The sequence below is a fragment of the Odocoileus virginianus genome, chromosome 10, assembly GCF_023699985.2.
Source record: "Odocoileus virginianus isolate 20LAN1187 ecotype Illinois chromosome 10, Ovbor_1.2, whole genome shotgun sequence".
NCBI lineage: Eukaryota > Metazoa > Chordata > Mammalia > Artiodactyla > Cervidae > Odocoileus > Odocoileus virginianus.
The window spans coordinates 45,066,319-45,092,884 of record NC_069683.1 but is presented as its reverse complement, the minus strand read 5'-3'; the positions used below and the strand labels follow the sequence as shown (position 1 = coordinate 45,092,884).

The following is a 26,566-nucleotide window of genomic DNA, read 5'->3' as shown; positions in this document are numbered from 1 at the left end:
TGGCATGATCTCCTGCAGGGAAAGGGAGCCTGGGGTTTTAATGTGGCTGTGATGTGGAAGCTTAAGATTGCTAGAAACTAACATTATAGAGGAAGAACAGGTACATATTCTCTTTCATCTTATGTTAGGAAGGTGATCTCTTAAGATGTTTGGGTCGAGTTTCTCCAAATAACATGGACGAGCTTTGAATTCTTGGCATTTTCTTCCCATGTCCCATTTGCAGAGTTTGGATCATGGAGAATTTCATCATTCCTACCAGTCTTTTCCTCTCAGTTTAGTCCCAGTGTAGTTTAGATGTGTTAGCAGCTATTCAGAATTTTTATTTTATTTTTTATTGTTTGTTTCTTTTTAATTGCCTCATCATCTGGAAGTGCTGTTCTTGTATAATTTATCTGCAACAGCAAAAATAACTTAAATGTTTTATTTTTGTAGATGAAGAATGTCTCTGCCTTTCATAAGTTTCCCCAAAGCTTATTCTGAATGAGAAAATTTCAAAATGGCACCTCTAAAAAATAATCTCAACAAAGAGCAGGTTTAACCTGAATGGTCAAGTCTTGCAGCAGATGATTGAAACACTAATATTTCCAGGCTGTGTTCTGTCTTCCAAAGATAACATAAACCCTGTTTGTGTAGTTCAGACATATTTTTCCTTTTCCTTTGCATAGTTTTACCTGCCCTCTTTTCTTGTTTTGGCATCTAATTAGTGTTTTGAGAAAAGTGAATAAGAGAAGCACTGCCTGGAACGTAGACTTTTAAAATAATCTCTGAAAGACTAATAAGTTTTTCTTTTTTAAGAAGATTCCAAATTTGGCCTCAGAGAAAAACCAGGTCTTCTTCGGTAGAGCCAAAATCTATCAAGTAGAAGTTTCTCCAGGTGCAGCTGTTTCCTAGCTTGATTAATACATGAAAGGAAAAAATATGTAAAAATGCCCCCTTTCTCTTTTAAGACACTTGAACACACACTGTCAGATACTGTTTAGTATTATGAGGTCTGTGTTTGGTTATAAATCAGTTAATGCTTCTGTGTTAGATACATACCTATAGTTCTTTGCTTGGGTTTATGTGACCAGTACTTTTTCTGTGACGTTTAAACCTTTTACAGTAGTTCAACAGGAAATGTGTACCATGCCATATGGCATGTTTTTTTCTTCCTTCCAAAGTATTTGGCTCCTCATAATTTCTTGAGACTCTGTCTTTCTGTTCTATATAAAGAGCTTCCTATGGTTTATTCTCTCCTTAGGAATGTGAACACTCTCTTTATAGCACCATTCTTTTCCAGTAACCTTTGCAATGTTGTAATTTCATCTCCCCCTCATTTTCCTAGATCTGTGGTATGTATGTTGTTTGCTTTGGATGATACTAACAATTTAGGAATCCATGACTATAAATAGTATACTAACATTTTTCTTACCAGTGATAGGAATACTAACAGTAGTTCAGACATGCCATTGACTTGGTAGTAACAGAAACATTTTAAGTGGTAATGGGGAACTAAGGTGTGGCTTCTTTGTGTTTGTTTCTTGAGAACCCTTGAAATACCTTTTTTGGAAGGAACTAAGCCATGAGTTCTCAAAAAGCATTTTCAAGAGGGATGACTTGATCAGAACAGAGTTAGCATGCTAACTTAAATCTCGTTGACATTACAAATATTTTATCACCAGTGTGAATAGACTTCTTCAGACTGTGTGCAGTTAGCATGGGTGAAAAGGAGTCTCTGGAGAGTTTTGGAAAGTTTAGAAATACTGGAGTATTACTTGAGTAGAATCATAGCAACTGATGACATTACTTTAGTGTAGGCTCTCTTAAGCAAGGAGATCCAACCAGTCCATCCTGAAGGAAATCAGTCCTGAGTATTCATTGGAAGGACTGATGCTGAAACTGAAAACTTCAATACTTTGGCCACCTGATACAAAGAACTGACTCGTTTGAAAAGACCCTGATGCTGGGAAAGATTGAAGGCAGAAGGAGAAGGGGACGACAGAGGATGAGATGGTTGGATGGCATCACTGACACAATGGACATGACTTTGAATAAACTCCGGGAGTTGGTGATGGACAGGGAGCCCTGATGTGCCGCACTCCATGGGGTCACAAAGAGTCAGACACAACTGAGCGACTGAACTAAACTGAGGATCTCTTAACGAGCCCACTTTTAACTTTTGAGATTATCTTCTCTTGGGGTAAAATTTGTTGGCTGGATACGTCACACAGATACTCGTCATTCACTTACAAATTATTTATTTTAAATTTTCCTAGCCATTTTTAGAGCCATTTTGTGAGATGGATTTACTTTGCTCATTTTAAGAGGAAATCAAATGTTTGTTTTGTATTCACTTCTTTGTTAAGCTTCCTCCCAGTACAGTAGGTCAATATTTGTTCCTTTTCCCCTTATTTTCTGCTCAGAACATTTTGGAGTCTTTTGACCATATACAGATATATTTTCTGATCTGCAGTTTTAATGATATTTAATTTCATGTTTTCCTTACTGTAATGGAGAAATTTTGTGTTGTTTGAGGAATGTGAGAGATATAGCAAGGGAATTTTGAGTTAGACTACAACTACTCCCTAATTTCTGCTTTGGTGTCCTGAAAAGATCCCAGCTGATGGTATTATGTATAAGAAAATAAGCTATGTCTTTTTGAATCTGTGTTAGTCTGCTGGGACTTCTATAGCAAAACACTAGAGACTTAAACAAGAGTTTTATTTTCTCAGTTTTGGAGACTAAAAATGTGAGATCAGGCCTCCAGCGGCTGCCAGCGTTAGTCAGGTCCTGGTGAGAACTCTTCTCCTGGTTTAAAGGTGGTCGCCATCTTGCTTCGTGCTTGAGTGGTGTTTTCCTTGGTGCAAGCATATATAGAAGGGGAAAGAGAGGACAAGCTCTTTGGTATCTCATAAGAATACTAATCCCAGCCTGAGAGCCTCACTCTTAATGATCTTACCTAACCCTAATTCCTCCTCAGAGGACTCATTCATCTCCAGATACTATCATGTTGAGGGTTAGGACTCAGCATATGAATTTTGTGGGCGTGACACAAACATTTACTCCATAACAGAAGCAAATAGTTACTACTAAAAATATCCTGATTGAGATATTTAGAGTGCATTTTTTAAAATTCATATTTTTTTTCCTGACTTCTCATATCTGTAAAATGAGAAGTTCTTGGTTTGATTTTTACTCCCACCAAGTTATCATTCTCTCAGTTTTTTCTTCAGCTTTGCAAAGAGCTTTCTACAACATGAACGTCTGTGTCCTCATAATTCACTCACTTCCTAACTGAAGATCTGACTGCTGAACACATACTCTCTGGGAGATGAATCAAAATAATCTAACTTGAAAATTTATAAACGTTTTCTCAGTTCTCACCTTCCCCTTGAGACATTAGGCAGTGATGATACCCTATCTTTGGTGTATATAATATTACATCTACCCTTTTCTTTTCTCTTTATATTGGTTTTGTCTTTTCTGTATTTATTTTTCCTTCTTCTAAATTTAGGCATAACCCAAGTTTGTCCCTGATCTTTTTCTGTTTCCAGTCTCATATTTGTAACAGTTCGCTGCATACTCCATTCTATCCTTCAAATCCAAATGACCAGTCTGGGATTTATCAGTGTTGACTATGACTGGAAATTGATTTCCCTGTTTCTTTTATTAGCAGTCAGTTTTAAATTTACTTTTGACTTCTTCCTTTCTCTTGCCCTCTATTGTCAACTGTTTGCCACATTTCATTGGTTCTACCATCACATTATTTTTCACCCCTTACTCCATGGTTTCATCTTTGCAGTTTTTCATTGTCATTAGACTTTTCTAATAGACTCATAAGTTTCTTTCATGTTGATTTCACATTGATTCACTTCCTTTTCATTTTTCTATATTCAATCAGATTGGTATCACTGAAGTAAGGATTTAGTCATTCACTTTTTAGGAAAGTACAAATAGTTATTAAGATATGCCATGATTTGTTTCCAACTCATCATTCTCCATTAATCTACTACTTTTCACCTAAAGGAACCAGAATGTCCCCCAAATTTTCATTTCTTCATATATGACTTGGTACTTTTTCTTGGCTCATGCCATCCCCATTGTTTTGAATGGTTTATCCCCTATAATTCCTTGTTAGAACTCTCCCCACCCTTCATGGCCTGTGTTCAAATACTACCTCTTCCATATGGCTTTCCTAAGTTTGCTAAGTTTTTAAACAACTGCTTTTGTTGTCTGACATCCTGTTAACATCCTGCTTCATATCAAGTTGTTCATATTTATATTCATCTTTGCATCTTCCATAATGCCTGACACACTGGAGTCACTCATTGAATGAATGGTTGTTGAGATTGGTATGCATTGTTTTAGTAAAGAGGATTAATGGAATAAAAGTGTTGATTCATTTTAATTGAATTCTTCCTTTCTCTGAAAAATTTTAAGGAAGAAGAAAATGTAACTTTGAAAAGAGACTTACTGTTGGTTATAATCTAAAGGAAAGAAATTGGCATATTTGGAACTTAAGGCCCTTCTTGCTGGCAGCATTGTGCATTTAGAATCAAGAAACTTCTTAATCAAAGGATTATCTAAGGTCTAACTCATAAAACATGTATGTCTGGCAGCAGTTTAAAAATGAGCTGTTTTTATGGGGTTGCACATGGTCTTTCTCCACACCCTTCCCTGAAGCTAATTCTTAAGAGGTGAGACTTAGAGAAGTTTGGTCATGTAAAAAAATCAAAGGTGAAGAAAGACTAATGTGCTTTCCCTGAAGTCAATGCAGTTTGAAAGGTTTAGCATGTTGCTTTGCATATTTAACACTACATTTTCATTAATTTTCTATTTGGCAATATAGTTGCTGCATTTTTCAAGGAAAGTATTGTAGTGAAACCTCAAGAGTACTTTTTCACCTTTTTTAGAATACCTGAAGGACTTCCTCCCCTCCCCATGATAACGCATTATAAAGACTTAATTTTTTTTTCACTTTCAGTCCTTGGTATTTAACTTTTGAGTAAGGAACAGTTTTTTATGTTGGTTTCAAATGTTGCATTGGACAGGAGGATTAAGGAAGTGGAGTAAAATGATGTGAAGTTCACCTACCCCTAAAAACACATGAGAAATACATTTACATGTGGAAAAATTCTCACTGAAAACAAACTGAAAACTGGCAGAAAAACTATACAACCAAGGCTGCAAGAAAAATTCTCACATAATTGGGTAGGATGGGAAGAAACACACTGGGCTGACACCTCTGCCCCTAGAAAGGACCTAAGGAGAAGAGGGAAATAGTGTGGGTGGACACTCACCCTGGGAAGTAAGCAGGTGGAGCCACAGGCTGGGAATCAAAGTTCTGGGGTCCTCTGTAGAGGAGACAAGCCCCCTTGGCTGCTTGGTGAACCAGTGGGACAAAGAGAAAGACTGGAAAAGCCTGGACTCCATTGTGAGGAGTACGTGGGTACTGGCTTGGCAATAAGAAACACACGTAAAAAGGAACAGAGCCAGTTCAAGCCTGACTACCAGGGATTCTGCTCCAGCATCCTGGGAGTGGACCCCACCCCTGACAAGGCAGCAGTGCCTACCTCTGAGCAGAGAGGATATCCCACCTTAAGTCCTGTGCAGGCCAGGACCAACATCAACCACCAGCGCCAGCGTGCACACCCCCTATCAAGGTGATCATGGCTAGCACATCCTGAGGAAAAGTGTGTCTGGCATCTACATTAAGTTCAGGGTTCACACCAGAGACTGTAGGCATAAACAGTCTACACTGGGATGCTGCAATGTAAAAACATCCCTCAAGACCACAGTGGATAACTTTCACCTAAATTCAGAGACAGAGTTAAGTAAAATGGTAAGGCAAAGGAACTACCCTCAAAAGAGCAAGGAACTCTCCTGAAATAATAAATAATGAAACAGAGGTGATCAGTCTACCAGTTAATGAGTTTAAAAAATTTGTAATAAAAGTGCTAACTGAACTAAGAAAGAGATTGCGCTAAGCACAGATAATTTCTAGAACCAATAAAGATCCAATAAAAAATGGATAATTCAGATTTCCACTTGGAACTCTGATATGAAGTGTCTAGTGCAAGGCCTCCACATGCGATTCCCTGTGAGCAAGTGAAATTATACAAAGCACGAAGGAAAAAAGAACACAGGTACAGGTCATCCCTAAAAAGAAATCAGCACAAACCACTCAACCAACCTTTCCCTCCAAGGACAAAAACCAAAAGGAAGAAGGAATACAACCCTAAAGCCTGACCTCAAGTGGAGCAAGTTAGAAAAAATGATGAAAAGACAGAAATACAGCACAAATGAAGGAACAAGATAGAAGCTCAAAGACCAAATAAACGAAGAGGAAATAAGCAGTCTACCTGAAAGAGAAATCAGAATAATGATAGTAAAGATGCTCTGAAGACTTGAAAATAACATGGGGAAAATACAAGAAACATTTGACACCGTTAATACAATCACCAAGGACATATGTAATGATAACCCTATATGCAAAACAGAAAAAGACACAGATGTACAGAACAGACTTTGGGACTCTGTGGGAGAAGGCGAGGGTGGGATGTTCTGCGAGAACAGCATTGAAACAAGTATACTATCAAGGGTAAAACAGATCACCAGCCCAGGTTGGATGCATGAGACAAGTGCTCAGAGCTGGTGCACTGGGAAGACTCAGAGGGATGGGATGGGGAGGGAGGTGGGAGGGGGGATCGGGATGGGGAACACATGTAAATCCATGGCTGATTCATGTCAATGTGTGTCAAAAACCACTGCAATATTGTAAAGTAATTAGCCTCCAACTAATAAAAATAAATGAAAAAAAAGAAGAAGAAGCAAACAGAGATGAGTAACACAATTACTGAAATGAAAAATACTCTAGAAGGAACCAATAGAGTAACTGAGGCAGAGGAATGGATAAGTGAGCTGCAAGATAGAATGGTGGAAATAACTGCTGAAGAGCCAAATAGATGGAAAAGAATGAGAAGAATTGAGGATAGTCTCAGAGACCTTTAGGACAATATTAAGCACACCAAAATTCAAGTTCTAGGAGTCCCAGAAGAAGAAGAAAAAAAGAAAGGCACTGAGAAAATTTTTGAAGAATTATATCAAGTCCAAGAAGCACAGAGTGTCCCTTATAGGAGAAACCCAAAGAGAAACACATTGAGACACATATTAATCAAGCTAACAGAGATTAAGCACAAAGAAAGAATATTAAAAGCAGCAAAGGAAAAGCAACAAGTAACATACAAGGGAAAACCCATATGTTTAACAGCAGATCTTTTAGCAGAAACCCTGCAGGCCAGAAGGGAATGGCAAGATATATTTAAAGTACTGAAAGGGAAAAATCTGTAACCAAGATTACTATACTTGGCAAAGATCTCATTCAAAATGGATGGAGAAATCAAAAGTTTTACAGACAAGCAGAGGTTAAGAGAATTTAGCACCACCAAACTAATCTTGCAACAAATACTAAAGGGACTTACATAGCCAGTAAACACACAAGAAAGTAAAGACCTACAGAAACATACCCAAAACAATCAAGAAAATGCCAGTAGGAACATAATCACCTTAATCACTAATCACCTTAAATGTAAACGGATTAATGCACCAACCAAAAGATACAGACTGACTGAATGGATGCAAAAATAAGACCCATATATATGCTGCCTACAAGAGACCCACTTCAGACCTAGAGACACACACAGACTGAAAGCAAAAGGATGGACAAAGATATTCCATGTGAATGAAAACCAAAAGAAATCCGAAGTGGCAATCCTTATTTCAGACAAAATAGACTTTAAAGAATATTATAAGATACAAAGAAGGATACTACATAATGATCAAGGGATTAGTCCAAGAAAAAGACATAACAATTGTAAATATTTATGCACCCAACATAGGAGCATGTCGATACATACGGCAAACACTAACAGGCATAAGGGGAAATTGACAATAATAGTAGGGGACTTTAACACCCCACTTACACCAATGGACAGATCATCAAGACAGAGAATCAATAAGGAAACACAAACCTTAAATGAAACATTAGACCAAATGGACCTAATTGATATCTTCAGGACTTTCCATTCAAATGCAGAAGAATACACTTTTTTCTCAAGTGCATATGGGACATTCTCCAGGATAGACCACATCTTGGGTCACAGATCAAGCCTCAGTTAATTTAAGAAAATTGAAATAATATCAGGTATCTTCTCTGACCACAACACTGTGAGACTAGATATTAACTACAGGGGAAAAAAAACAGCAAAAAACAAACTCATGGAGATTAAACGATACATTATTAAATAACAAAGAGGTTACTGAAGAAATAAGGGAAATCAAAAGATTCCTAGAAACAAATGACAGTGAAAACACAGTGACCCAAAACCTCTGGGCTCATCAAAAGCGGTTCTAAGAGGGAAGTTCATAGCAACACAACCATACCTTAGGAAACAAGAAAACATCGAAGAGACAACCTAATTCTACATCTAAAGCAGCTAAAAAAAGAACAACAGAAAAAAGCCCCAAAGTCAGCAGAAGGAAAGAAATCCTAAATATCAGAGCAGAAATAAATGAAAAAGAAATGAAACGTTACCAAAGATCAACAAAACTAAAACCTGGTTCTTTGGGAAGATGAACAAAATTGACAAACCATTAGCCAGACACATCAAGAAAAAAAGGGAGAAAAGTCAGATCAACAGAATTAGAAGTGAAAAACAAGTTACAACAGACATCACAGAAACACAAAGGATTGTAAGAGAATATTGTGAGCAACTATATGCTAATAAAATGGACAACCTAGAGGAAATGAACAGATTCTTAGAAAAGTTCAATCTCCCAAGACTGAACCAAGAAGAAATAGAAATTATGAACAACCTAATTGCAAACACTGAAATTGAAACTGTGATCAAAAAACTCCCCAAAAAACAAAACCCTGGGGCCAGATGGCTTTACAGGGGAATTCTATCAAACATTTAGAGAAGACCTAATGCCTATTTTTCTGAAACTTTCAAAAACTGCAGATGAAAGAACACTTCCAAACTCTGTGAGGCCACAATCACCCTAATACCAAAAAACCAGGCAAAGTAAAAGATGCTCAGTTGTGTCTGACTCTTTGTGACCCCATGGACAGTCCATGGAATTCTCCAGGCCAGAATACTGGAGTGGGTAGTTGTTTCCTTCTCCAGGGGATCTTCCCAACCCAGGGATCGAACCTGTCTCCCACATTACAGGTGGATTCTTTACCAGCTAAGCCACCAGAGAAACCCCCAAACCAGGCAAAGACAACACAAAAAAAGTAAATTATAGGCCAATATCACTGATGAACATAGATGCAAAAATCCTCAACAAAATTCTAGCAAACAGACTTCAACAACACATTAAAAAGCTCATACACCATCATCAAGTCAGATTTATTCCAGGGAGGCAAGTATTCTTCAGTACGTGCAAATCAATCAATGTGATACACCATATACACCTTAACAAATTGAAAGGTAAAAACCATATGATTATCTCAATAGATGCAGAAAAAGAAAAGCCTTTGACAAAATTCAGCACCCATTTATGATAAAAACACTTCAAAAAATGGACATGGAAGGAAGCTACCTCAACACAGTAAAGACCAAAAAAGAAAAAAAAAAGACATAGTAAAGACCATATATGATAAGCCCACAGCAAACATTATTCTCAGTGGTGAGAAACTAAAAGCATTCCTGCTAAGATAGAAATAAGACAATGGTGTCCACTTTCACCACTGTTATTCAATATAGTTTTGGAAGTCCTAGCTACCACAATTAGAGAAAAAAAAGAGATAAAAGTAATCCAGATTGGAAATAAGTAAAACTCTCACTGTTTGCAGATGACATGATACTATACATAGAAAACCCTGAAGAAACTATCAGAAAATTACTAGAGCTAATCAATGAATTCAGCAAAGTCACAGGATACAAGGTCAATACACAGAAATCACTTGCATTCCTACAGACTAACAATGAAAAATCAGAAAGAGAAATTAAGGAATCAATCCCATTCACCATTGCAACAAAAAGAATAAAATATCTAGGAATAAACCTACCTAAGAAGACAAAAGACTTGTATATGGAAAATTAAAAGACACTGATGAAAGAAATCAAAGATGATGTTAACAGATAGAGAGATATTCCATGTAGGTAGGAAGAATCAGTATTGTGAAAATGACTGTACTACCTAATGGAATCTACAGATTGAGTGCAATCCCTATCAAACTACCAGTGGCATTTTTCACAGAATTTGAACAAAAAATTTCACAATTCGTATGGAAACATAAAAGACCCTGAATAGCCAAAGCAGTCTTGAGAAAGAAGAATGGAGCTGACGGAATCAACTTTCCTGACTTCAGACTATACTACAAAGCTACAGTCATCAAGACAGTATGGTACTGGCACAAAAACAGAAACATAGACCAGTGGAACAAGATAGAGAGTTAAAACCATGCACCTATGGGTACCTTATTTTTTACAAAGGAGGCAAGAATATACAATGGGGCAAAGATAGCCTCTTCAATAGTTGGTGCTGGGAAAACCGGACAATTCAGTTCAGTTCAGTTCATTCGCTCAGTCATGTCTAACTCTTCAGGACCCCATGAACTGCAGCACCCCAGGCCTCCCTGTCCATCACCAACTCCCAGAGTACCCAAACTCATGTCCATTTGCCCTTAATCTTTCCCAGCACCAGAGTCTTTTCAAATGAGTCAGCTCTTTGCATCAGGTGGCCAAAATATTGGAGTTTCAGCTTCAACATCAGTCCTTTCAATGAACACCCAGGACTGATCTCCTTTAGGATGGACTGGTTGGATCTCCTTGCAGTCCAAGGGACTCTGAAGAGTCTTCTCCAACATCACAGTTCAAAAGCATCAATTCTTTGGCGCTCACCTTTCTTTATAGTCCAACTCTCACATCCATACATGACTACTGGAAAAACCATAGTCTTGACTAGACAGACTTTTGTTGACAAAGTAATGTCTCTGCTTTTTAATATGCTATCTAGGTTGGTCATAACATTCCTTCCAAGGAGTAAGCGTCTTTTAATTTCATGGCTACAGTCATCACCATCTGCAGTTATTTTGGAGCCCTGGAAAATAAAGTCAGCCACTGTTTCCACTGTTTCCCCATCTGTTTGCCATGAAGTGATGGGACCGGATGCCATGATCTTAGTTTCCTGAATCTTGAGCTTTCAGCCAACTTTTTCACCCTCCTCTTTCACTTTTATCAAAAGGCTCTTTAGTTTTTCTGCACTTTCTACCATAAGGGTGGTGTCATCTGCATATCTGAGGTTATTGATATTTTTCCTAGCAGTCTTGATTCCAGCTTGTGCTTCCTCCAGCCCAATGTTTCTCATGATGTACTCTGCATATAAGTTAGATAAACAGGATGACAACATACAGCCTTGACATACTCCTTTTCCGATTTGGAACCAGTCTGTTGTTCCATGTCCAGTTCTAAGTGTTGCTTCCTGACCTGCATACAGGTTTTTCAAGAGGCAGGTCAGGTGGTCTGGTATTCCCATCTCCTTCATTACCCTGATACAAAAACCAAAGACAATATGTAAAAAATTACATGCCAACATCTTTGATGAATATAGATGCAAAATAAATGAATGTAAATACAAAATATTTAAACAAATTAAAGCTAAACAATACACAAACAGGATCATATTATTTATTCTAGGGTCACAGGAATGGTTCAATGTACACAAATGCATGTGATACACCACATTAACAAAAGGAGAGACAAAAATCACATGATCATCTCAATAGATGCAGAAAAAATATTTGCCAAAAGCAACATCCATTCATGATAAAAAACTCCTATCAAAGTGAGTATAGTGGGAATATGTCTCAACATAGTAAAGGCCACTTAAGAGAAACACACAATAAAACTCAATGGTGAGAAATTGAAAGCCTTCCTGCTAAATTCAAAAACAAGGCAAGGATGCTCACTCTCACTGTTTCTGTTTAACATGCTATTGGAAGTCCCAACCACAGCAGTCTGACAAAAAAATTTTTTAAAAAGAAAAGATACATAAATTAGTAGGGAAGAGGTGAAACTGTCACTCTTTGCATATGGCATGATACTTTATATAGAGAACCCTAAATTCTCCACTTAAATGCTGCTAGAACCAATCAATGAATTGAGGAAGATTGCAGGATACAAGATTAATATACTGAAATCTGTTGCCTTTCTACTATACACTAGTAATGAAGTATCAGAAAGAGAAAGTAAAAAATACAGTTCCATTTAAGATCACATCAAAACAAAATAACTAGGAATAAACCTAAGAAAGGAAGTGAAAGACCTGTATTCTAAAAAACTGTAAAACAGTGATGAAGAAAATTCAAATTGATTGAAAGAAGTAGAAAGATATTCCAGCTTCTTAGATTGGAAGAATTAATATTATTAAAATAGCCATACTACTCAAAGCAATCTACAGATTTAAGTGCAATCAGAGTACACAAGACATTTTCTGCAGAACTAGAACAAGTAATCCTAAAATTTATATGGAATTACCAGTGACCTCAAATTGCCAAACCAATTCTGAGACAAAAGAACAAACTGGAGGCATAATCCTCCCAGACTTCAAACTACAAGGCTATAGTAATCAAGACAGCATAGTATTGGCACAAAAACAAATGCATAGATCAATGGCACAGAATAGAGAGCCCAGAAATAAATCTACACATCTACAGTCAATTAATCTGTAACAAAGTGGGCAAGATAAACAATGGAGAAAAGATAATCTCTTCAAGTGATGCTGGGAAAGCTGGATGACCATATGTAAAACAATGAAACTATAACATTCCTTCATACCATATACAAAAATAAACTTAAAATGGTTTAAAGACCTACATATAAGACCCAAAACCATAAAATCCCTAGAAGAGAGCATTGAATACTCTTTGACGTAAATTGTAGCAAAATTTTCTTGGATGAGTCTCCTAAGGCAAAAGAAATAAGAGCAGAAATAAACAAATGAGACCTAAATAAACTCAAAAGTTTTTGCACAGCTAAGGAAAACATCAACAAAACAAAAAGACAACCTGTGGAATGGGAAAAATTATTTGCAAATGATGTGACAACAAGGGGTTAATATCCAAAATATACAAAGAACTCATTACAATTTAATATCAAGGAAAAAACAATCCAGTTAAAAAATGTGCAGACTTGAATAGTCATTTTTCAAAGAAAATATGTAGATGGCTAACAGGCATGTGAAACAGTGCTCATCACTGCTAATTATTAAGAAATGCTAATCAAAACCACAATGAGGTATTACCTCATACCTGTCAGAATGACAACCATTAAAAAGTCTATAAATAACAGATGTTAGAGAAGATGTGGAGAAAAGGGAACCCTTGTACACCATTGGAGGAAATGTAAATTGGTACAGGCACTGTGGAAGACAGTTTGAGTTCCTTAAAAAACTAGAAATAGAACTACCATATGATTCAACAGTTCCACTCCTGGGTATATAGCTGGAAAAACAAAAATGCTAATTGGAAAAGACAGTGCACCACAGTGTTCATAGCAGCACTGTTTATAATAGCCCAGATGTGGAACCAACTCAAGTGCTTGCCAACAAATGATTGGATTAAAAAGATGTACCAATACAGGAACTACATTCAGTATCTTGTAATAACCTATAATGGAAAATAATATGAAAAAATAAATATGTATGTAACTGAATCACTTAGTTGTACACCTGAAACTAACACAATATTGTGAACCAACTTTTATAAATAATGCTTGTGCTCAGTTGCTAAGCCATGTCTGACTCTTTGGGACCTCCATGGACTATATATAGCCCACCAGGCCCTGTCAGTGGGGTTTCTCAGGCAGGAATACTGGAGTCAGTTGCCATTCCCGTCTCCAGGGAATCTTCCCAACCCAGGGAACCTCCATTGTCAGGCAGGTTCTTTACCACTGAGCCATCAATTATATTTCAATTTTTAAAAAAGAATATCTTAAGTATGTATGTAAAGAGGGACATCATAACACACATCAAGGAATATTACTCAGCCATAAAAAATGAAACAATGCCATTTGTAGCCACATGGATAGACCTAGAGAGCATTATGCCTAGTGAAATAAGACAAAGACTATATGATATAACTTATATGTGGAATCTAAAAATAATGCAGATGAATGTATATGTGAAACAGAGTCACAGATACAGAAAACAGGCTTTTGGCTACCAAAGGAAAGAGGGAAGGGAGGAAGTACAGATTTGAGGTATGGAATTAATACATACAAACTACTATATATAAAATAGATAAACAAGGATATACTGTATAGCATAGGGAAGTATACTGAGTATCTTGTAATAACCTGTAATGGAATATAATTGCAAAAACACTGTTTAACTATGCTGTATGCCTGAAATTAACAGAATTTGTAAATTAATGGTACTTCAGTAAAAAAGCATTTAAAAAAGCCACAATATTTTAACAGGAAAACATGTCTTTTATTTATAAAGGGGGGAAAATTAGGAAAAGATAATATTTACATAAATTTGATAGACTGTCTACTTTTACTTCACTGATAATATGAAGCATGACATTTATTATCAGCTTCCAGGTGAAATACCATATTCCTTAAAAGACCAGAAATAAGGAAACACTTATTTGTAACTAGAGTTATTTTAGGGTAGATAGAGAATCAAGTTAGTTAAAATTTAGACAAGGCAGAAGGTTGGTGTCTGTATAGAAGTATTTCCTCACTTCACATAGTTTTCAGGGATATGATTTTACTTTTTCTTGAAAAATGACTTGAGTATGATATATTTATAAAATAAGTTCAAATTAGTAGATATTCATTGAGCACTGATTATACACCAGGTACTATGATAAGGGATAGATTAAAAGGTAATAGGAGACTGTACCTGCTTTCTAGAAGTTCACAGTCTGGTACAAAAGAAATCCTTTTTTGTAAGTATGATAATAGAGATGTGCACTTGATTACCAGCACTCCATATGCAGTTATAAATAGTTATGCGAAAAAAAATCTTCATATGGCACTAAGTACAGTGACAGTAAGGAAATATTCCTGTGACTAAATCTCAAATTTTTTTTTAATTTTTATTTTTCCATTTATTTTTTTTAGTTGGAGGCTAATTACTTTACAATATTGTAATGGTTTTTGCTGTACATCATTACCTTACTTGTTGAACACTCTCTAGAGGCCTGTCTTCATACAAAGTACTTGGTTACAGTTCATATTAAAGTCATTTTGTGACCTTATAAAAACTTGTATTCAGAGATAAACACATTTGTATGGTGATTATAATTAATAATGGTTATACCAGAGAATAAGGGAATTAGACAAATAAACCAGCAAACAGCAAACAAACCATGGACAATATGTGTTTGTAAGAACCAGAAAAAGTTAACATGGTTAAAGGTGTTTTTTTTTTAGTTAAGAAAATTTGGAAATAGACATTCTGTAATTAGGAGTCCATTTTTTAAATCTCGCCCTTCTTTAATAACATATTGGGCCTGTTATTTTGTTATATTGTTAGACATTGCCATTGCTGCCCTATTTGTTTCTTCATTATCCTTCCCCACCAAGATTCTAAGTTCTTTGAGAGCAAAGACTCCTGGTAGTTTTGTATTGCTCATAACACCTACTGATTACAGTGCTAAATAACTAGTAGATGCTTAATACAAATTTGCCCAAAAAAGTAAATGCTTTTTGTCAAAAAGGACATTTCAAAAAATGACAAGTTAGTACTGGTGATGTCAGTACTGTGGCTTCCTATTTTATAAGAGTGGTGAATTTGTGAATTCAAATACTGTTTAGTACTTAGTGGAATTTATCCTCTGTGGTGGGTTAAATCACCTTCTAGTCTACAATAAGTAGAACATTTCAATAATTTGAATTCCATAGATCTTGAGTTAGCTATGTACATGTGTTTTCTTTTTGCTTTGGTGGCCTAGTAATTCTTAGATGTTCAAGTATGTCGGACTCTCAGACTGGTAGATGAACTTAATAATAAGTGGACAGTATAATGGTGTTAAGGAGAAGAAAGAGATGAATATGATGTGCACATTGCTTTTTCTTCTTTGCCCTTTATCTGTTCCTTTTAATGTAGAATCAAAGGGGAAATCAAAGTTATCACACTGAACAATTTTGAATTGGAGAATACAGGTTTTCAGTATTCTGAAGTAACCCTAATATATTTTTTCAATACTTAGCAGTCTATTAGGACCCTAAGTATATTTGCTAAAATTAACTGTGTATTGGTACTTTTTTTTTTTTAATCTCTGATCACCTCCCTTCCTAAATTTCCATCCATCTCTAGACTCCTATTGAAGAAGGAAATGGCAACCCACTCCGGTATTCTGACCTAGAGAATCCTATAGACAGAGGAGCCTGGTGGGCTGCTGTCCATAGGGTCGCACAGAGTTGGACATGACTGAAATGACTTAGCAGCAGCAGCAGCTAGACTCCTGTGTGCTTCTGATATTCATTAATTCATTAGCAATTTTAAAAATTTCCTTTTATTCCAGAACATACACCAGGTCCTGAGATAAGTTTGTAAGCAAGATAGCGCCCCTGAATTCTTAAAAGTATGTAATCTAATAAGAGGATAAATGCAAATCACTTGTGACTGGTAAAGATGCCCCAAGAGTAAACAGAGGGCGCAGTGGTAGGTAGAATGGGGCGCCTAACCCAGTCTTGATATTTAGGAAAAATTTTATGAGAGAAGATGATTTGTTTCTTGAGGCCTTCTTACTGTCTCTCATCTTCTAAAGTTATTACAAGAAGCTCTGTAAAATCTCCATATTCCCTAACCAGTCTCAAAGTAATTCGCTGGTCTATTAAAACAAAATTCAGACAAAGACATAAAGGAGGATTGATTCTCCTAAGGATTATTTACATTAATAATATGAGTTTGTTGACACAAAAGTATTTTAAAATGATTTTTAATTGATGGCATAGATAAATAATATATTTCTGAGCAGGAAAATCCAAGGGCAACTCACCCCTAGTCATAATAAAGTAATAACTCACATTTATGAGCCCTTAGTATTTTAAGCTAGAGACTTTAGGTTCATTATATTCTAGTGAAATACACAAATATAGCAAACTCTTAACCTCCATTACTCCTCTCATTGTGTACAAGCACTCGATTTTCTACAGGAATCTGAAAGAGAGTCTGCTTAAGATCAGTGGCTTAGCAAGCAAACATCAATGTTAGAATCCTCTAACTCAACTGATTTTCAGCCCTTTGGAAGTGAGATGAGATAACTGGAGGGGATAGCTATAGCATGAAAAAAATACATATTCAGTGTTGCAACTGTCTTGACTTCAGATACTCAAAAGTTCAAAATATCTAATTTATTTTGATATTTCAAATGACTATAAAGAAGCTCATCAGATATTTTATGTTTCTAAAGCTGGGTTTGCATTTTTACAATTTCCTGTAAAACAGCATTCTCTGATACTTATATTTATTGTATTGTGTACTAGAAATTATAAGAAAGAATGTCTTTTTCCTTGATTTTATGTATTCATACTCATTCTATTTAGAATTTTTCCTAATTACTTGAAGGAAGCAACATTAAACAAAAGAAAAATGGTTAAATTATGATGGGTTATCTTTCCTGTGCCCACATTACAGTTTCCTATTTTGGAAGACTGGTGAATTTATGAATTCAAATATTGTTTAGTACTTGGTAGACTCTAGAATTGAGGTCTCATTTTTTTTAAAGTTGAAAGTTAACTTCTTTGAGATCCAATTTACATAAAGTACAATGCATTCATATTAAGTATACAATTCAGTAAGTCTTGACAGATAAATATTCATACAACCATTACCTTAATTAAGATATACAACATTTCCATCAACCCAAAAAGTTGTTTCATATATCTCATAGCAGTCATTCTTAACCTCTCCATCCCATCTTGTCCCTAGGCAACCACTAATCTGCTTTTTGTTACTATAGTTGACTTCTTTGCTTGTTCTACATTGGAATCATGTAATATTTATAGTCTTTTGTATCTTCCTTTTTGGCTTAACGTGATGTTTTTGTGATCCATATTTGTTGCATGTGTGAGTAGTTCCTTCCTTTTTTTCCTTACTAAATAGTATTTTATTGTAATGGATATACGACTATTTTTTTTAATCTATTTGTCTGTTAATGGACAGTCGGCAGAACGTGGTCCATTGGAGAAGGGAATGGCAAACCACTTCAGTATTCTTGCCTTGAGAACCCCATGAACAGTGTGAAAAGGCAAAAAGATCTGAAAGATGAACTCCCCAGGTTGGTAGGTGCCCAATATGCTACTGGAGATCAGTGGAGAAATAACTCCAGAAAGAATGAAGGGATAGAGCCAAAGCAAAAACAACACCCAGTTGTGGATGTGACTGGTGATAGAAGCAAGGCCTGATGCTATAAAGAGCAGTATCACATAGGAACCTGGAATGTTAGGTCCATGAATCAAGGCAAATTGGAAGTGGTCAAACAGGAGATGGCAAGAGTGAATGTCGACATTCTAGGAATCAGCAAACTAAGATGGACTGGAATGGGTGAATTTAACTCAGATGGTCATTAATATCTACTACTGTGGGCAGGAATCCCTTAGAAGAAATGGAGTAGCCATCATAGTCAACAAAAGAGTCTGAAATGCAGTACTTGGATGCAATTTCAAAAATGACAGAATGATCTCTGTTCGTTTCCAAGGCAAACCATTCAGTATCACAGTAATCCAAGTCTATGCCCTGACCAGTAACACTGAAGAAGCTGAAGTTGAACGGATCTATGAAGACTTACAAGACATTCTAGAACTAATACCCAAAAGAGATGTCCTCTTCATTATAGGGGAATACAAAAGTAGGAAGTCAAGAAAGAAACACCTGGAGTAACAGGCAAATTTGGCCTTGGAGTATGGAATGAAGCAAGACAAAGGCTAATACATTTCTGCCAAGAGAACACACTGGTCATAGCAAACACCCTCTTCCAACAACATAAGAGAAGACTCTACACATGGACATCACCAGATGGTCAACACCAAAATCAGATTGATTATATTCTTTTCAGCCAAAGATGGAGAAGCTCTATATAGTCAGCAAAAACAAGACTGGGAGCTGACTGTGGCTCAGATCATGAACTGCTTATTGCCAAATTCAGACTTAAATGGAAGAAAGTGGGGAAAACCACTAGACCATTCAGGTATGACCTAAATCAAATCCCTTATGACTATACAGTGGAAGTGAGAAGTCGATTTAAGGGACTAAATCTGATAGACAGATTTAGTGATGAACTATGGATGGAGGTTTGTGACATTGTATAGGAGACAGGAATCAAGACCATCCCCAAGAAAAAGAAATGCATAAAAGCAAAATGGCTGTCTGAGGAGGCCTTACAAATAACTGTGAAAAGAAGAGAAGTGAAAAGCAAAGGAGAAAAGGAAAGATATTCCCATTTGAATGCAGAGTTCCAAAGAATAGCAAGGAGAGAAAAGTAAGCCTTCCTCAGTGATCAATGCAAAGAAATAGAGGAAAACAATAGAATGGGAAAGACTAGAGATCTCTTCAAGAAAATTAGAGATACCAAGGGAGATATCTTCATGTAAAGATGGGCTCAATAAAGGACAGAAATAGTATGGACCTAATAGAAGTAGAAGATATTAAGAAGAGATGGCAAGAATACACAGAAGAAATGTACCAAAAAGATCCTCACAAACCAGATAATCATGATGATGGTGTGATCACTCACACTCACCTAGAGCCAGACATCCTGGAATGTGAAGTCAAGTGGGCCTTAGGAAGCATCACTATGAACAAAGCTAGTGGAGGTAATGGAATTCCAGTTGAGCTATTGGCAAATCCTAAAAGATGATGCTGTGAAAGTGCTGCACTGGATATGTCAGCAAATTTGGAAAACTCAGCAGTGGCCACAGGATTGGAAAATGTCAGTTTTCATTCCAATCCCAAAGAATGCTCAAACTACCACACAATTGCACTCATCCCACACACTAGTAAAGTAATGCTCAAAATTCTCCAAGCCAGGCTTCAGCAATATGTGAACCGTGAACTTCCAGATGTTCGAGCTGGTTTTAGAAAAGTCAGAGGAACCAGAGGTCAAATTGCCAACATCCACTGGATCATCAAAAAAACGAGAGTTCCAGAGAAACATCTATTTCTGCTTTATTGACTATGCCAGAACCTTTGACTGTGTGGATCACAACAAACTGGAAAATTTTGAAAGAGATGGGAATACCAGACCACCTGACCTGCCTCTTGAGAAACCTATATGCAGGTCAGGAGGCAACACTTAGAACTGGACATTGAACAACAGACTGTTCCAAATAGGAAAAGGAGTACGTCAAGGCTGTATATTGTCACCCTGCTTATTTAACTTATATGCAGAGTACATCATGAGAAACACTAGGCTGGAGGAAGCACAAGCTGGAATCAAGATTGCCGGGAGAATAATCAATGCCCTCAGATATGCAGATGACACCACCCTTATGGCAGAAAGTGCAGAAGAACTAAAGAGCCTTTTGATAAAAGTGAAAGAGGAGAGTGAAACAGTTGGCTTAAAGCTCAAGATTCAGGAAACTAAGATCATGGCATCCGGTCCCATCACTTTATGGCAAATAGATGGAGAAACAGTGGCTGACTTTATTTTTCTGGGCTCCAAAATAACTGCAGATGGTGATGATTGTAGCCATGAAATTAAAAGATGCTTACTCCTTGGAAGGAATGTTATGACCAACCTAGATAGCATATTAAAAAGCAGAGACATCACTTTGTCAACAAAGGTCCGTCTAGTCAAGGCTATGGTTTTCCAGTAGTTGTGTATGGATGTGAGAGTTGGACTATAAAGAAAGGTGAGCACCGAAGAATTGATGCTTTTGAACTGTGGTGTTGGAGAAGACTCTTGAGAGTCCCTTAGACTGCAGGGAGATCCGACCAGTCCATCCTAAAGGAAATCAGTCCTGGGTGTTCATTGGAAGGACTGATGTTGAAGCTGAAACTCCAAAACTTTGGCCACCTGATGTGAAGAGCTGACTCATTTGAAAAGACCCTGATGCTGGGAAAGGTTGAGGGCAGGAGGAGAAGGGGACAACAGAGGATGAGATGGTTGGATGGCGTCACTGACTCAATGGACATGGGTTTGGGTAGACTCTGGGAGTTGGTGATGGACAGGGAGGCCTGAGGTACTGCGGTTCATGGGGTCGCAAAGAGTTGGACACAACTGAGCAACTGAACTGAACTAGTATATGGTGGTGTCTCATTGTGTTTTAACTTGCATTTTCCTGAAGGCAGCAGATATTGAGTACCTTTTCATGTGCTTATTGGCCACCAGTGCATCTTTGTGTGTGATGTGTTTATTCAAATCTTTTGTCCCTTTCAAATACGTCTTCCGTTACTGGATTGTAGTTACTTTTTTAAAAAATAATCTGGATACAAGTGCTTTATCAGTAATTTGTATTACAAATGTTTTCTCCCAGTCTGTGGCTTGCCTTTTCATTTTCTTATTGATGTCTTTAGGAAAGCAATTATTTAAAATTTTGAACCCAATTTGCTGGGTTTTTCCTTTATGATTGGTGCATTTTGCATCCTGAAAGATCTCTCTGCCTGTCCTAAGGTCTTGAAGATTTGTTCCTATGTGTTTTTATGAAAAGTTTTAGCTTTTATCTTAAGGTTCATGGTTTGTTGTAAGTTGATGAATTAAGGTTCAAGGTTCCTCTTTTCCATCCAGGGATGCAGTTATTCTAGTTTGTCATCTGTAGTAGGCTCCTGTGTGCTGTCTTAGTCACTCAGTCGTATCCGACTCTGCAACCCCATGGACTGTAGCCCGCCAGGCTCCTCTATCCAAGGGGATTCTCCAGGCAGGAACACTGGAGTGGATTGCCACGTCCTCCTCCAGGGAATCTTCCCAACCCAGGGATCAAACCCAGTGCTTCCTCATCGTAGGCACTTTCTTTACCATCTGAGCCACCAGGGAAGCTGGTACTTCTGTCATTTCATTAATAGCAAGAAATATGCATGTATATTCATTAATGTGCAGCCTTCAGCACTTTCTTTGTTTTGTACATCACGCTCATTTAAAAGATCATGCCTCTTTGTATAAGAATCTTAATTTTGAGGGAGTTTTTAAATGCTAATCATCATTTTACTTGTGTTATTTCTATATATTATTTTTATACATTCATTTTTGGTGAAGCATTTAGATCCTGTAAAGCTGGAAGTATATATGAAACCTTTGGCTAACACAGAGTTCGGGATCTCCCAGTCTTGCTCTCTGATAAAAACAGCCCTGGGCACTAACCAGGGTTCTGGTTTATCCCTGTTCTTTGGTTGTGGTCTTCTTTCTCTCACCTTATGTTGACAATTTTTGTTTGCTGTTTAACTGGAAGGAAAACAAATTCTCTGTAGCAATCAGGTAAGTATATGAAGGAAATCAAAGAGCTGGTGAAGCTCACAAGTTCTTTTATCTTTTCTACTGTCTTTTCTTTTTATTATTTCTGTATGCCATAGTGTTTCTTTGCTTTGGACTTTTCAGAAGAGCCACAGTTGCTCTCTAAGCATTCCTTTCTTTTTAATAGTCTGCTTTTCTCAATATGTTTTTTTGAGAGTAATACTGAACTTCTCTAGAGTTTACCATGGGCTGCTCCTAGCCTAATGTCCCAGAATGTTCTATTATCTTGGGTTTAAATACCATTTAGAACACTTGAAAACACAAGGAAGTGGGGGTAGAATTTTATATTACAAATAAATTGCATAGACTTGAATGGGCTTCCGTCTGTCTTCTCTCTAATACTTTACCTTTTCCAGTTCGCCTTAGCTATTTTTAATCCTGCAGCAATTCTACTCTACCTTTCCTTTGAGAAACCAATATATATGACTCTGTGATATTCTTGTGTTTGTTTTGCTTATGGGGTCAGTGCTCTTTATTTTTCATATGGGTTTCATGTGCTACCTTGTGTTTCTCCAGGGGGAATACAGTTCATTACTACTAATATGATTATTGAATTTTTTTTTCTCTATTTTCTCTTTCCTTCTCTCTTTACCCTGTGGTTCTTATGCAGGTCTTGTTCAGCGTTGTGTGATCATCCAGAAGGATGACAATGGATTTGGGCTGACGGTCAGTGGAGACAATCCAGTGTTCGTACAGTCTGTCAAAGAAGGCAAGGCACTTTTAAAAAACAGTCTTGTCACTGGGAGCAAGCAGAGTAATAATAGAAAAGCTTAAAAAATGTCTATTGCTTAGAATAAAATAATCACATACATTATAGGTCATATGGCCTTACTGTACTAGATTTGTCTTTAGTGTTAGTTATAGGCATGAATTTATCCCAGTTGATTTCTTTTGTATTTTATGGAAAGAAAAAAGTTCTTATATGTTTTAGAAAAATCACATGACTCTTTAGTCATGATACTTTAAGCGTCATCACTTATGGAAGTTTGTGTTAATTTTTTTTCTTCATGGTACCGGAGATATTTAGGTAGTGGTAGATTAAAGAAATGGTCGTAGGCTCAAAAATACCCATCTTTTCCCCTCAAATGAGGGGAACTACTGCAATGTTACCATATATTGAATACTTCCTTTATGTTAGTTGCTATACTTTGAGGTGGGTACTTTGGTACTTTTTAATCTCCATTTTACAGGGGATATTGAGGCTTAGAGTGGAGGGAAAAAAGAAAACATAAAATGTGACCGTGATCACCCAGCTAGTGAGTGACAGAAGCAGGATTTGGACCTTGTCTGTCTGACTTTACAATCCATATTTTTAACCATTTTGTTCCATGCTTCTCTTTTGAGAAGATTGTCAGTGAATGTAAATGAATTGCATTTTAAGAATTAATTTCTATTACAGATGGAGCAGCCATGCGGGCTGGAGTACAGACAGGTGATCGAATCATCAAGGTAAGGAAAAGACTTAGGAAATTTGTGGTAGAAATATAAAGCAGCATATACTAGCCATATTTTAATTTTTTAGCTTGAATTTTTATTAAAAGCTGCACGTTATAGGTGATGGATTTATTGATGATAAAAATTTATTTCATTTATCTTAATATTAATGCTACACTTTACTGAAAAGCATAATAAAAGTTTTGAATAAATAGAGTCATGTGTGTCCTTGTCAGGAGAGTAGCTCACTGTTGTAAAGATCTTATTTCTCCAAATTAATCTCTTAGCAAGAAATTCTCATTATAACTTATTAATAAATTTGGGAGGTGTGCCATTCCTTGTCAAACTTCCAAATGATTATTTCTTCTAAAGAAATTTTGCAAAGGTATTATGGGAAGAGGTAAATGGGAGGTGAGATGGTGTAGATTAATTCAAAGCAAGTGACTGTAGTATAAATATGGATCTATCTGTGGAACACAATAGTCCAGAAACAGGCCTTGAGTTTTGATCAGTAGAGTAAGTATGGATTAGTCACTGATTATTAGGCAGCTGACTAACGTGATTACTTAAAATCAAATTACCATGCAGGAAAAGACACCATGAACATATTTGCAAAGAACTATCTGGAAATAAATATTTGAAACATATTATAGAATCACTATACTATAAAGAACACTTTTAAATTACTAACAAAAGAATAAATAGTCTAATAGAAAGATGGGCAAAGAATTTTATCAGGCAATTCCCCAGAGTAATTGAAATAAATAATATATCAATGGGATATGTCCAATCTCACTGATAGCAAAGAGATAGAAATTAAATGATAGGTGAAAATATATTTGCTTGTCAGAAATGTTAAAAACTGCTAATACACATTTGATATAGTTTGGGACTGGTACCATGGCTCCTCTTATAAATTAGGTAAAACCTATTTGGATGGAAATTGGTGAATATGTATCAAAAGTTACATAGTTTTAGAAAGTATATAAACTTGGACCACAGTTTTACTTTTAGGAACTTATCTAAGGAAATGGTGTTCAAATGTGAAGTGATATATATATAGGAAAATTTACTTAAGCTTTATCATGTTGAAAACTTGTAAGCAATCTAAATATGCATAAACTGAGGGCCAGAGAAATAAATTGAAGAAGGAAATGGCAACCCACTCCAGTATTCTTGCCTTCAGAATCCCAGGGATGGAGGATCCCAGTGGGCTGCCGTCTATGGGGTTGCACAGAGTCAGACACGACTGAAGCGACTTAGCAGCAGCAGAGAAATAAATTGCGTTACATCACCAGCTCTTAAAAAGAATAGATTAGGTCTATTTGTACCTATATTGAAAGGCATCCATAATACAATAAAACAGTATTTTTTTTTTATTTGCAGAAAAAAGACAGTTATAATGTATGTGTATGCTTGTCTGTCTGTCTGGTATGTGTATATTAGAATAGCATCTCAAAGATTAAGCATCATGCTTAATGGTGGTTGTCTCTGGTGGGCCTGACAAGTGTACTTTTGCTTCAATTTTATACCCTGATAAATTTGAACTTGTAAAAATTAGTATTATTTGCCTCGGAAAAAATAATGTTAATATTAGATCCATGTTTGATATTTTTACCTTAATTTCTGTGGTTTAATGGAAATTATGGAGAACACTTCCTATATTTAGCCTGTCTGAAAATTTAATTTTCTCTGTAAAGATTAGGTCATGATTAGACAATGAAAAGTAAATTAAATATTATTGTAGAATATTGGTTTTTCATCTTTTGAAAAATGTGTTATGCTTTTGGAAAACCAGTGAATTTGCAATTAAAAGCATAGAGAGCTTTTCTATTTGCAAGGGTTCTTCACTGTGAAGGATTTGTGTATCTGTTGCATAGTATATTTTATCATTTTTCATGGTGAATAAGTTATAATGTCCTTTAAATCAAGGCCTTTTTTGGTGCTCAAGTTCATTTTGTTGCTGAGTATACCTTATAGAAGGCTTCTCAGGTGGTGCTAGTGGTAAAGATGCTTCCTGCCAATGCAGAGACATAAGAGACAGGGGCTTGATCCCTGGGTCAGGAAGATCCCCTGGAGGAGTGCATGGCAACCCACTCCAGTATTGTTGCCTGAAGAATCCCGTGGACAGAGTAGTCTGGCGGGCTGCAGTCCATAGGGTCACATGGAGTCAGATATGACTGAAGTGACTTTGCATGCATGCATGCCATATACCTTGTAGAATGGTGGTAGAAGTGAATACTGAACCAGATATATACACGTTTTAATATAGCACTGTTTGCTATAATTGGTTGTATTGTGTATAACAATTCCTAAAGTCAGTTTATCCATTGTATCAATTAGAATGTATCTGGCACACACTATTTTCATTTTTTTATAGGTGAATGGAACGCTGGTGACTCATTCAAACCATTTGGAAGTGGTGAAGCTAATCAAATGTAGGTGAACGTTATTCACAGTTTTGTTTCTGGAACCCTTAAAGCAAAGATCAGCAAACATTCTCTGCAACAGGCCAGATAGTAAATTTTTTAGGCTTTGTGGGCCAGATAGTTTGCCACTTGACTCTCATTATAGTGTAAAAGCAGGCATAGACAATACATCAGTGAATGGACGTGGCTTTGTTTCAGTAAAACTTTATTTGCCAGAATAATCTGTGGGTTGAATTTAGTCCCTTGGATGGAGTTTACT

The 26,566-nt window shown here is 36.5% G+C and overlaps 1 protein-coding gene across 5 annotated transcripts in view; it reads left to right on the top strand.

Moving 5' to 3' along the window:
• ARHGEF12 (Rho guanine nucleotide exchange factor 12) overlaps positions 1-26,566 on the top strand; it is a 170,830-nt gene that overhangs the window by 87,005 nt on the left and 57,259 nt on the right. For all 5 annotated transcript variants that reach the window (XM_020891397.2, XM_070473473.1, XM_020891396.2 and 2 more), the window contains 3 exons: positions 23,055-23,153; positions 23,844-23,893; positions 26,259-26,316. In XM_020891397.2, the coding sequence (XP_020747056.2) occupies positions 23,855-23,893; positions 26,259-26,316 (97 nt within the window). In that variant the 5' untranslated portion in view covers positions 23,055-23,153; positions 23,844-23,854. The remainder of the gene's footprint in view (positions 1-23,054; positions 23,154-23,843; positions 23,894-26,258; positions 26,317-26,566) is intronic.